Source organism: Acanthopagrus latus, chromosome 23 (assembly GCF_904848185.1).
Source record: "Acanthopagrus latus isolate v.2019 chromosome 23, fAcaLat1.1, whole genome shotgun sequence".
NCBI classification, from domain to species: Eukaryota; Metazoa; Chordata; class Actinopteri; order Spariformes; family Sparidae; genus Acanthopagrus; species Acanthopagrus latus.
Window position 1 is genome coordinate 8,324,381 of NC_051061.1, and position 14,216 is coordinate 8,338,596.

Below are 14,216 nucleotides of genomic sequence, written 5' to 3' on the forward strand. Positions count from 1 at the left end.
GAGGAAACAGACTGTCCGCTGGTTCAAAAAGTCAAGTTGAGAATGATTTAAAAGCAATATTCTGGTATTTTTCAACCTGGCGTATTTCCCATAATCCTTGCCACAGTGACTCTGCGGGTATTTTTGCTCAAACTGCACTCACCACATCCCTCGTAGAGAAACGGAGCACAAACACAGCCGCAGTATTAATCACATCCTGATGTAGGTTTTTGGATGTTTTTCCACCAATTAGTATTTCAACTTCTCTTACGTACTCTTACTCAGCGTACGTAGCACATAGGCTACTCAGAGCTAAGTGGTCCAGGGGAGGAGCAAGGGATTTAAAATGGATGCACTTGCCCTTGTAGGCTATCAGATACCTCATAATGACTGCAGATGACTTTCAGTGTGGAGTCCCATCTCTTATTCTGACCCTTAAATACCAGAATAACATAAACGAGCAGGATTTCCTGTTCTAGTATATTGAAATGGTGTGCAAAACAGCGTAATTCAGTAGTTTCAGTGGTGACAAAAATTGCATTTCGACTTGATCACTCTGATTCTTTAGACATCGTTACCCTTAATTGTAGATTGTTTGTTCGAAAGGTAATTCTGTTTGTTCCAAACTCAAACATCTGTTTAGAAATACTGACAATCAGCAGCTCGTTGACTTCATAGAACCAGAAACAGAAAAATTGTTTAGAGAAGCTTTAGCGTGTATTTGCTGGCAATTTATGGCCTTGACTTGAACAGAAGCTACCAAAGAAGAAGAAGCTGTTTGTGTTACTCCATGTATTTCTCAAATGGTGCTATGAAAGGGACAAAGAAATTAGACAAAAAAAAAAAGAAGTGAGGAAGTTGTTCGACATATAAAAAGACAATATAAAAAGACTGTGGAGGATACTCAGTTATACAGAACACACCACAGGAAGCCAAACAGCCAACAACAGCGTTCCCTCTGGAGGCGGCTCACTAAGTGTACTTGTCAGACTCAAAGGGCACTCCAGAGGGAGCTGAGGACAAGGCTGAGGAACTTGAGGACCCCTGGGTTTTTTCGAGAGGACGGAGTTGGCATCCCAAGAGTACTCTTATGAGAAGAGAAGGCATCAGATTTTTGCCCGCTTGATGTGACAAATTAGAGAATGGCTTTTCATTTTAACAATATAAATCAGAGAAAAGACTCTTTCTCAGCTCCTTGAGAAAAGTGGAGGAGATTATGATAGAAGTACCACTTAAAGACACTTCCTGTTACAGCAGATGAGAAGTGAAGACAATGTTCAGAGAATTAATAACATAACCTCAAACAGTGCTGTGTTCGGTACGTGGGTGAAATGGCGCATAGGGGATACGTGTTTGTTTCGTCTGATGTAGACTGATGTGAACTGTGATATGGTTAATATGTTGCAGTGGAACACGTAACCACAGTGTGTTTTTATGATGCCGTTGAGTGGCGGTCAGAAGAAAGCAATAAGAGGAGCAAGTCATTCAGGAGATTAAACCTTGTAAACAGGGTGAATTTAGACCGCAGCTAGAGAACGATGGGTTCAAACAATGGTTTGAAAAAAACACTGTAACTTTTTAAGTAATTTTGGCGAAAGACTTGATTCCTAAATCTCCTAAATCTCATTCCCAGATCGCCAAATACCAATGCTTTAGATCAAAAATTCAGGTGTGATGCCAAAAATCAGACTTGGTAATTGGCCTGCGTACTCCACCATTCGCCCAATGTCAGCCAAAACTGACTCCAGCCCCTTGTGATCCTGCAAACGAGGCTACTGACGGAGCTGCTGTACTTGACCAGATGGAAGTGAGACCATGTTGCAGATATGGAGCAACATAAGCATTCATTTGGAGTTTTGGTTCTGGTGACCTGGTGAAGATAATTCCAATAATCCCTGTATTTTAGCTTTGTTTTTGTCTCCATAAACTCATGAGGGAGACATCTGATTCTTTCTGCTAAATGCTCGACCGTGTTCACCATCTGGTCGCTAACTTTGACTGTCTGCTGCTTGGTTCTGGGCAGGTAGTGCACAGTGGGGTGATCAGAACCTTTTTAATTGCCTGCTGCTGAAAACGATCCTGATGAGAGGGGAAACAAAACAGTAAAGTTGTGCTCGACAGAGCTGAGAAGAACTGCAGAATCAGAAGGTAATTCTCTGTGGGTTCCACTGGTAACATAAAAACACTGATTGCGGCTGCTTTAACATGATTCGTTGTATATTTTATGTTATGTTTCCTTAATTTCTGTTGCTCTACACCTTTGAAAAGGATTTATGTAAATTCATGTTTGAACAATGAAAAAATTATGCAAAATAGTTCATGGCATCTATGTGATTCGCAACAAGAGAAAGCCTTTGACCGAGGAACTAAATACCTTCATATTATCTCTCATCATCTCAGCCACAGTCTCTTTTGTTTACAATAATTACACCATTAAAATCTACTCCATTTAATATGACAATGATAGAGTAAAACGGAATACTATCAAAGTGCAGAAGACTTCTAAAAATCTCCTGTTATTCCCCATCATGAACAGCATCTTCATCCCTTTCACAGCTGAAGGAATCTAACATCTGAAGTTGACATTTCCCATCACGCCAGAGGTGCTGGGTGGCCAATATCGCCTCGAACGTTACGTGTCTATATTTAACTCCTGTGGTATTGAGTCTATCAAATGTAAACAGCAGAGAGATCCCTGTGTGAGAGCATGTGACCGTACAGTAGAACTGTCAAGATGGAAAATGAGAGGAGAGAAAAAACGATGAAGGCAGCTCAACTGTAACTCTGGTGTTGACGGGTGATGGGAGCTCATGTCTGTGAAGTCTCTTTCCATCTTCCATCTCCATCCTTTCGCCACTCGTACCATCTCGCAGGCACGTGATTATAAAAGGGATTCATTTATTTTGTACTCACATCTGAAGCAGGTCCTTTATCGGCACCCGGACAGGAGAAAGTGACAAACTCATGGCAACGTTTGTGGACCACGAAACAACACACTGTGGAAAGAAAGGAAGAACATTAAACATTGGCCTTGGTATAGATCGCAACACATTGCATGCCCACTCAAAATATTGTGTTATTCTGTTATCTAGGAAACTACAAAAGGGTCTTTTAATGACTGTACAGGCCCAATTCCCTCAGATTCCATGATGCAACGTGGCATAGTTTGAGACAGGGATTAAGGTTAATAACTGTTACAACACAGATAATTTCCATAACAAGGATTTACATAACATATCACAAGAACTTTTCTACCACACAAAATATAATACTTAAAGGTCTTTCAATCAACCGTGTCTATTTGTGTCTGTTTTTATTGCCTTTCATTTAAAGGAGACATATTCTGCTCATTTTTAGGTCTATGCTATGTTTCTCTCTCTGTCTGAAATACTCTGCCTAGCAACAATGGAGCAGCTTCATTCAGTCAATAAGATGCTAAGCTTGGTAGGCCTAAATTAGACAAATGTATGACTGTGATGTAGTGTGATGTCATGAAGTCACAGAATTAAAGGCGGGGCAAATGAAAAGGAATTTCAGGAGCAGTGTTTTCTGTAGGAGACAGATTCTTTCGGTGCTGACTTTGACCCTTTTCAGCTTATAAAACCTTTTACGTGCACAAGAACCAACATAAAACAGTGAAAGGAAGGATTAAAATGAAAAAGCATCACAGGTCTCCTTTAAATTCACAAATTAGGAAGGATTTGAAAGACCTGTGGGAACCCTTTTCCTTACATTTGCCAAGCGTGTCCATGTGTTCACAGTATTTCAGGAATTGATTCATTATTTAAAAAAATGATTGCTTCCACTGCAGCCTTAATGTTTTCGCTATGTGTTTTAGTGGCCAAAACCCTGTGCTGGTTGTAAGAGTCATACCACAGTCATGGTGTATTATTTGCTAACATCTGCCAACACTGTTCTGGTGCTAACATTTATAGAGCCAGAGTCTTCTCGAACAGCATTTTTACAATATATGTAAGTGAGAAAACCTATTTATTTTTACAACAGGAAAGGACCCATTTTATGCCTATTTATTTTGGGTGTCTACTAAGAAGGGTTTTCAATCCTTAATGTTGCAGTTCCTCCATTCAGCCTCTGTCTGAATGCTCTGCTTTAGTATCTGTCCCTTTATGACGCCCCTCTTGAAATGCCAAGTCTCCTCTGAATGGTCAGCTCTCACAGGCCTGAGCAGGCACCGCCCACCATATTTCTGCCTCTGCTCTGACATTGTCTTTGATAACCTTGGCTATGCTGGGGGGCGGTGACTGTTTAGCTGTGACATCACAACCTTACAAAAGTCTTGACGGTTCATTTGAGCGCACAGTTTCTGAAAACATGGTAAATGTAAGCCCCGCTTTCAAAATTACATGGAGTCTCACTTTCTACATTATGGGACCTTTATCAGGATGAAACATGTTAATAAGTTAACTGTATCTGATGTGAGTGAGTCACAAAATAAGAGATTAACCTCCTCATGATCATGGCTGACTAGGCTTGGCTTTCCAAACATCAAAGTACAGGTCTAAATTGACATCACTGTTTAAGTTAAGTTCAGACTAAATTCATTTTGATTCTGAACAGGAGGCCTGATGAAAGCTCATTTATCTTGCCGTTAGAGGCAGCCCCTCACTTAACCTACGAAAAAGCTTAAGTGATGATAAATGTACAGAGGGATGCTGTGCTTCTGTCTCAACACCCACATACTCTTTTTGTCACTCCCGCACTGTTGACTCACTGTCAGCTACTCTGGATGCGAGCGCCTTGTTAACGTCTACATGTAATGTAAAATGTAACCTCTTATTTATATCTCCTCATTAAAAGAATTTCCCTTGTTGACAAAGTTGGCTGTCGACAGAATTGAAAAATCTATATTTACAATGCACGATTTACAAGGCACATGGTTTTTCTTGAAGCTCAACACACACATAAACACACATGAAGGATCAAACGAAAGCCTGTACGATCAGAATCTAAATGAGATGAAAAGCAGAACATGGCTCCACTTTTCAGGTCGGTAACGATCAGCGGTGCAGAAACACGCGAAAAGCCTCATCGCGTAGAGCCTGTCATCTCCACCCCGATCAATGTCAGCTCCACTGACAGGCAAGACGAACAGGAAGGCTAAAAATATCTCACAATCACACACACACACATGAACAGTCCTTATGATTGTGCCCCAGAGTATATATGCACAGTGTGTACATCTGAGCAAGAGGTACAGAGAAGCACTGTGAACACAGTCAACGGCAGAGATTGTGACGATAGCAGCTGGTAGACATTATAGAGCCACGACTTAAAGTAACAACGCATATTTGAATCATCTGACTCAGTAGGCTTGTGAATAAATTTTTTTTTAAAAAAAACAGCGTGTACCTCAATTAAAGGAGAGTCAAGTTATATTTAATAATAAGATGTTGAAGAGAAAAACAATCAGCAACTTTGATTCATAATTAAAGTAATTTCCCAAGATAAAAAAATAACATTATTAAATAACAATATTCTTTGGTTCCAGCTTCTCCTTCATCAAGATTTTTTTTAATGTGACAGTAAAATTAACATCTCTGTATTTTTGACCAAAAATTGATTAAGCTGCAAAATAAACTACTTGATTGATAAATCAATCTATCAATAATGAAACCATAAGTTGCAGCATTAGAGAAGAGCGAAAGCTGCATTAGAGCTACTGACAGGAAATGTTAAAAAAAAACCCCAACAAGCTATTTTCATGTCATCCCAGCTGAATGTCAAAATGCAGAACGCTACTCGTTGCTCATTTTCAACTGAAAAGTGTCAAAGTGCCAGCAGACTTTCTGACATGCAAAATATAATGTGCACTTAAAATAATTCTGCAATCTCTAAAACAATTTGGACACAGAGCCGCCTTTTAGGTCGCTTCACTGCTCTTAAGTGTTTGACATCATGTCTACATCTCAACCACATCCACTTCGCACTTCTACTTTGTATCATTTTTTAGGCAAATGTGGTGCAAAGTTTATTTAACAGCCATATGTACTACTTATGTTATTTTTGCATTCTAATATTCCTACTTTTATTCACGTAAAAATTCTCTGCTGGTCATGTAGCTTGTTTATCAACAGGATGCTTACAGTGCAGTTTTCAGCACAGACTGCAGTTGTGAAGATATGTACCAAATCTTCTTTGCATCATGCATTTTACATGGGGAACAAGAGAAGCCAAGGCACAAGGCAATCCTTTGGAAGCCCATTCCCTGCAATGTATTAAAAAAGAAAATATCCTGTATTTCATTAAATGAGCAACTTTATTGAAATACTGAAGTTGTATCTTACAATAATGATTTAATCTCTTTAATGTTTTTTAAGCTTTATTATTAATTATTTGGAGATGCAGAGGCATTTTTTTGAGATACAAAAGTATCACTTTAAGAAAGTTTCCATTAATTTGAGATTGTTAAGTGAGTTTCCTATATATAATGAGGTTCCTTTGTATTTCAGTACATTGGCAGAGATGGCCCTCCAAACATTCTACTACTAATTAATTGTTGCGTTTTAGTCACTCACGGTAAAGAAAGTATGGTCAGCATCAGAGCATGAATTTGACAATCACACTTTTGAATTACGATACAGTGATTTTTCTCTGTCATTGTCAGTGATCAGATCAGTGTTGTTCTTTGTCAGCGGACTCTATTGACTCATTTGCATATTTGGAAGCCAGCTCATCGATCGTATCGGTCTAATTCTATTCCACTGTCGAACTCGCACTGATCAGAGAGGTTATAATTAATACAAAGACTCTCACTCCAACACAATGCAAACACACAAATCATGTGCACCTCAACGGTGCTTCACTCCCACGCAATATCCTCTTTTTGGTCACACCGCCCACTCACTGAGATGATACCACACACACACACACACACACACACACACACACACACAGAGTCCACCCACTCATTCAACGATATTGCAGATTGAATACACAGAGTGAGGGTGAAGGATGGAGGTAGAGATAGAAATGGTGAGAGCCGCATGCACATATTGCTTCAAGGCAACTGCTCTTTTCGAGTATTGCAACTGCCAAATCCCTAACCAAAACACACACACACACACACACACACACACACACACGCATACACACACACACACCTGTCACGAAAATAGACCTGTGCACTATCCAGTGATATGACCCTTGGGCCAAAACCAAATAATACCTCCTAACAAAAATACACTGTGCCAGAAATGAAGAGTGCCCTCCATTTCTCCCTGTAACTCCCAACTTTTCATCCACTCTGACTCCGTCCGCCTCGATAATTACCTCACTGCTCCATTTACACAGTCCTTCAGTGGACACTAAGTACAATTGACAATTCAAAAAAGGCAGGTGGCTTAGCCTCATCTCACACAGCTGGACCAAGTCATCAAGCTTACAGAGGACTGAGGAAAAATGTCTAAAAACGGAGATCGCAGGGCATCCGCAACGCCCGAAGCAGACGCTTGACCGCGCTTGATAAGCTCAGATTAGTTTTCTGTCTCAGCAAAAAAGGGTTGTCTCAGCCATTTTCTAAACAACTTTTCAGCTTGAATTTCTTCAGTGAAGACAGGGAGGATTCCTGCACTCCTACACTTATATCAATTTAAGCCACAATAGCCATCAATTGGCCGAGACACAAGATAATTGTGTTGTATTCTTTGTAGCTGCTGCACAATTCACTCCACGGATTCTGTGTCTCATCGAAAACAGTGATGGAAGACATATTCAGAGCCCTCAATTCAATACAGTTTACTCCATCATGAAAGAAAAGTCTTACATTAAAAATAGGGGTGGGCGATCTTACAATTTTTTGATTGTGAAGGCATAAACAATACTTTCCAGATGAATCACAGAGATCACGGTATTTAATAACCTCTTACTTCTGCTTTTAAAGCCCTCATTTAAAATCAGATCTGCGTGTCATATAAATCATGCAGCTTGAGTTATGGCGAGCACCGGGGCGGATGAGGAGCTCATGCCAAAGAAAAGAGCTGCTTTTTAATGCAAAATTGTTTCTTTATGGTGCAAATAGAGAAATTCAGAGGCTATTTCGAGTCATGCTACAGTCTAGCTTGCATTCTCAATTTGAGATCGCTATGGTATCATCAGTAAAATACAGTTTACTGTAGCAAAAAGTACAAAACCTGGACATGAAACAGGTGATGTAAGTGTTTAACATACCACAGTATAACACAGTTCAATCCGAATATCTGTATCTTTGCATGCATTTTTCTTAAAGGGCAAATTCTACACATTAAAGTATGTATACAGGTCTTTTTGATTAAGACTTTATAGTACTTTTATCATATCATCATATGCAGTAGTACTGTAAACATACTTTAACGTGGTGGAGTCTTCCTGCCACCCTCCCTTCATGTTCCTCACATTTTATGTCTCGCTTCCCTGTGTGGCTGCTGAGCCTGAGAGCGATGGTAGATCCTTCCTGAAGCTTTTCCCACATGCCGCGGCCTCATTTGCCACTCAATAATACATTTCGTATTCAGTTCAACAATTATTTTTGCATCGCAGTTCATGGATGCATCAATTCATTTTGTTAGCATCCAACAACTGGTGTCTGGTCCTCCTCCTCTGCTGCTGCCCTCTTGGTGCCCTCCATGTGTTGGTCTAAGTCTGACTCTGGTGGAGCTGGCACCCTGCCTACGTGCCTTCATTATTTATTGTATACATTAAATATCCATGGAAAACAGGCACACACACTCGCACTCACAAACAGTGCTGTCACAGCTTCTCCACATCTTTCTCTCTTTTGTCATTTCTCTTTCTGTGCACTTGTCTCATCTTTATCTCTCCCTCTGTCATTGGTCTGTTGCATCATCGTAGTTGTGATCAGGGCTCATGTTACTGCAGAGGTAAGCAGCCATGTAGTGCACCTGTAGAGTCTACCTGTAACCCTGGCAGAGCATTATGTTACACTTTAGCACATAGGCAGGCTTAGTTAGACTGGCGAGGATCAACTTGGCTGCTGTGCAATCAAAGTTTTGACCTGCCTGACACGTGCTGTTGTGTTCATGTTGTTCCTGCCTATAAATCTCACTTCACAGGTAGGTCACTGCACCTCTCTCTCTCTCTCTCTCTCTCTTTGCAATTTTGTGATTTGCATAGAACTTGCAAGTGTTGACATGTTCCCATGTTGTCCCTAAGGCGATGATTACCATGAGCCATTTTCCAAGGGAAGAGCATGTCACTGCATGTACAGTCGCTCTGCCTGCTTTATATTTAAGGTGCCTATATGTACAATAAAAGTGAAACTGCAGGGCACTTATACAGTGTGAAAGAGCTGAAATGACAACCAGATACCTGAAAGATAATTCATTGTAAACTGTTTTGATAACTGGTTAATAATTTCTTATTTTAAGTTAAAAAGCCTGGTTCTCAGCTCTGATAAGTGAGGATTTGCTGCTTTCTGTGTAACGCACGATAGTGAGCCGACTATTTTTGTCTTGGACTGATTGTCGGATAAAACGAGGGATTTGTAGGCACCACCTCGGGCTTTGGGAAATCACAACGAGCATTTTTTCTCCATTTTCTCATCAAGAAAATAATCATCAGATTTATCTATAATGAAGACAAGCTTTAGTTGCAGCCCTGGTACATAAAATTAACTGATCCAAGCCGGAACCAGAATTACTGCCTCGCGGTTATAGGCGCACCAGTCAAGCTGCTGTTCCCGAGCTGTAGCATTGACTAATGGCCAAAACATTTTCCCCAGAATAATGGATGTCACAGTGCATTACACCTCTGACCCTTTGAATATCATATCTTTCTTTTCTCCTATTTTACATGTGTATGTCCAATCTTATCATACTTATCATATGAATACTTGAATGCAGGTGTTTTGTAAGGTCATAGTGACTTTGACCTTTGATGGTCAACTCTAATGAGTTGATCCTCACTTCTCAGCGGACATTTGTACCAAATTAGAAGAAATTCCCTAGAGGCATTTTTTTAGATATCACGTTCAGGAGAATAGGATGGACAGACAGTGTCAACACTGCTGATATCACACGGAGGCATAAAAATGCGATATTGGTTTTTAAAGGATACAGTTTCATCACGAGTGTCTTATCGTATTGCTTGACAATGAAATTAAAGCCAAACTATCAATGACCAGTGATTTGAAAGCGTAACATCAGGTAATCACCTGGCAAACAAGGCAGTCTGTTATTCTTGTTCTGTGCAGAGGAGTACTTACACTGTGGCCTGCACACCATCAGTACGACTCCTCCCTCCCTCTCTCTCTCTCTCTCACACACACACACACACACACACACACACACACACACACACACACACACGCACACACACACACACACACACGCACACACTGACTCCCACATGAAACCTGTTTTCCTCAGCTCCACATAGTGTCCCCCATTGCCCTGATCCCTCCCTGACAGTCACATGACATTGTTATGCAACAGCTGGTTTTCCATCAATATTATCCTCCCAACCAGCTCTCTGTGTATCAATACAGTGTGAAGAATAAAAGCTCAAACAATCGCTTCCATTTCAGTAAGAGTGCATCATCTCACGGTCGGTGTGAGAGTAAATCTTTTGTTTACTCGCCACCGAAACAAGTCACAGCTATTTTCCTTTCACACTATTAGAGTTAACATTTACTGTTTGTATTGACTTTCCTCAAAAGCCGATGGTTTACTCAGAATTTTGAAAGTATGCAAAATGTCACTGGTATATCAAATACTAGCACATATACACACTGAACCTTCATGGTTTTGGTTTTATGGAATGCTCTTTTTAAATGCTGTGCACTATTTTGAGAGGTCTTTCTTTATTTTCCTTCTTTTCACCTCCCCTTCCCTTTCATTCCTCGGCCCCCCCTCACACTCATCTCCATCCAGTCTCATCCAGTATATTCTGTGTATGAAATGCTGGCAGAACACTGATGTTGTACACGCCGTTTTCCTCTAATGAGCTGCCAATGTGTGTGCGCGTGTATGTGTGCACTCGCGAGACATAGTGACACGCTGTACGGTGATGTCCCAGATTTAGACGCTGTCGCATTCAGTGGCCAGGTTCAATGCTACGACACATGGCGTGACGAAGCTCCCTCGTAAGTCACATTTCTTGGTATTTAGCTGTAGTAGTAGGGCCCCTATAGAAGTCAATGTTCCTTTTACATGATGATCCACATAGAAAACCCCTGCATCACATAGCTTACATACAATTTTCTTTTCTCATATTTCATCATTAACAAAACTTTGGCTAATGAATGTAAAATTGGAGACCTCATTTATGTGTCGGGCCACAGACTGAAGAAAATGTAATCTTGGGTTTACCCAAAACTAAAAGTTAGTAGCTTTCACTGGTGGGTAGATTTGTGTTATCAATAATGCTAGCAAAGCAACACAGTACATAAACTTAGTACAGCAGAAGGGGCAGACCAACCTATTGACCAAGACATGCTGAAACATCACAGTTATGGCTGAATATGACCACAAGTTTGCCGGTTTCACATATCCCTGCAATGCAAATTAACCCCCTGTTGTCTACCCAAAAGTGACAGTTTCTTAGCCTAACATCATGGTGATTCAGTCTATAGAGTATCACTGACATACATACAGACATACAGTGTTCCCTACAGTGTTTCTAACACATTTATTTTACCCGTGACATATATGTGTGGGAAACACTATTTGGCAATCTATTTTATACCTTTACTCTTCTTTATCAGTCTGAGAGAACGACGCCATACTCAATCGATAAACCAGTGGACAATCTGCCCTCACTCTCCCATCTACTGCCTATCTCACATGCTTTACAGAGAGAGAGAGTGAGAGATAGACAGGAAGAGAGAGATGCTCTCTGGCATAACATCCCTCCTGTAAACACACTGATTGTGATGTAACCTCTCTTATTTAATGCAGGCCTACTTCTACAAACTTGTGAGTGCAGTTTTTTTTTGCTGCCATTCGGTCCTTGTCAGCTACATAGTCAACAAGCTTCCCCCCACACGGCGCTCACCTGCTCGGGTTACAAAGTCCTAAACTGGAGCCGTGTTTTTGTGTTTGACTTTATAAAACTTACTACTGACGAAGAGAGCGGATAACGTTGCTGCTGGAGAGTAAACAGGAGGGAGAGAGAAACAGAAACACGAGGCAAGCTAGGGTGCATGCATTACGGTGGACAACTGAAGCAGCACTACGTAATTTAGTCACAAGAAAAGCAGGTATTAAAATTGGATCCTGTGTTCTCTATCACTGTCCACAAAAAACAGCAACAGCAGCATTTAACACAGCGTTTGTTGTTGCCAGAGACTGCTTGAAATTAACCAGCTGGAGGCTAATCCTTACGTTGGATGCAATCAAGCCACAGCAGTAGAAGAGGGTGCAACATGATGATGTAATCAAAAGATCTCCAGCCAAACTTCTAACGGTGGAAAATTACGAGGAAAATGTAATCGACATTGCATCAAAACTTGCTTTAAGCTCTAATTTAAGGAATGTTACTGTCTCCTTAACGCTCAACGCCACTACTACACTATAACTACTTTAGTCTGTTTCCACTGTACTTTGTCTATTGCAATTCTTTAATTTTTAACGTGCATTAAAAAACACGTGGATGAGCACATACAGAATGCAAAGAATTATCTGATGTGTGTTTTAAGGGCAGAAAATAGTATCATTTCCACATTAAAATCCTTAAAATGACACCGACTCATTCCTCATTAAAAATTCCAGAATATATTAAATGCAAATATATTTTTAACTGTTGTTTAACTGATAGACACAAGATGTCTCCTTAGTAGCTGTAAAGTCAATTGTCAGTGTAGTGTAGTCAGTGAAGTGGAGGCTTCAGGTTTCTAGGTCACACTTGTGTATGCTGAATATTTGACCAGGACTGGCTCCCAAACTATACGTGATGTCACAAATAATGCTCGTAGTCCCGCTTCTTAAAGTCAGATTTGCAATGAGCGCGGAGAAAAATTCACACTTTCAGCACTCAATGTAAAAAAACAGCCAAACATCGTTCTACACAGTGAAGCTCAAACATTCAACTGCAGGGACAGGATGAAAAGCACATTTCTGGCCGGAGGGGGGACTTTAAAATGATGCTGTCACATTTTCAGTTCACATGTTTGATGTAACATCTTCATCTGGCCAATTGTCAAACCTTTTTTATCATTTACTGAAAAGCCATAATGCTCCCCAGTGGGATCTGAATGATGTGGGAGGCTCTTTGATTTCCACATGACACAAAAGACAATGTGTTGGAAAATCAGGACAGTTCGCGCTGCTGTGCTGTGCCACGCTCTCCACTGAGATCATAGCCCATCTCTGCGCATAATTACACATTTGTTTCTGATGTGAAGGCCTTGTTACTCTCTGACTGGCATGATGAGCTTTTCGCTTGCTAATTGAGTGAACAGATGACAATCAGATTTTCACATTTGCTGCTGTATTGATTGACTGACTGACTGGGCCCACTGACTTAACTGCAAAAAATCTCCGTCGGATCATCTCCGTGACCGCGGCCTGGCAGACCTGGCACAGTGTTTAAACAGCGTGGAGAGAGGTGTATGCGAGCCAGACTGCTGCTCCTGTTTCTTGCTCTTCCTACGGTCTCGTTGAAGAGGAAACATCCTGATGAGTGGGGGTGAAAGACTCAAAGAAGAAGCTTGATGCAACAGGAGGAAGACGCGAGGAGAGCGATGTGAGAAAGGAGAGAAAGCAAGAGGAAGAAAGTCAATAATGTGAACAAAACACACCATTCACCTTGGGCACCTTCCCGTTGTGTGTGTATGTGTGTGTAAGGGCTTATATAAGGGGGCTGAGCAGCCTACGCCGATGTATAAATACCCACGATGCTGCTGGTGAAGCAGGGAGAAGGGTCAGAGTGATTCAGCACACCCATATCACTCCTCCTCTTTCTCTCTCTCCCTTCCATCAATCCATCCTCTCTTCTTCTTCTTCTTCTTCTTCTCCTCCTCCTCCAGCTCTACATCTATAATTTTTCATGTTGTTACCGTGTGTCTTCTTCATGGGAAAAACACAGAGGATTTAGCTTGGCAGGCAAACTATGACCTCCGGTTGGCGTGAGACAAGTAGCAACCAGCGTAAACAAAACAAAACAATCAATTACGCTTTCACCAAAGAAGCCTTTTCAAATCACGCTTCTTTGATGTCGAGGTTTTTCAAAAGATCTGTCATGCTGGATTATTGCGCGGGCTGAGGGTGAGAATTGCTATTCAT

At 40.9% G+C, this 14,216-nt stretch overlaps 1 protein-coding gene across 2 annotated transcripts in view; it reads right to left on the bottom strand.

The window, feature by feature from the left end:
• The window catches only part of LOC119014168 (protein kinase C beta type-like), a 111,608-nt gene that overhangs the window by 70,985 nt on the left and 26,407 nt on the right, over positions 1-14,216 (bottom strand). For both annotated transcript variants that reach the window (XM_037089124.1, XM_037089123.1), the window contains exon 4: positions 2,893-2,975. In XM_037089124.1, the coding sequence (XP_036945019.1) occupies positions 2,893-2,975 (83 nt within the window). The remainder of the gene's footprint in view (positions 1-2,892; positions 2,976-14,216) is intronic.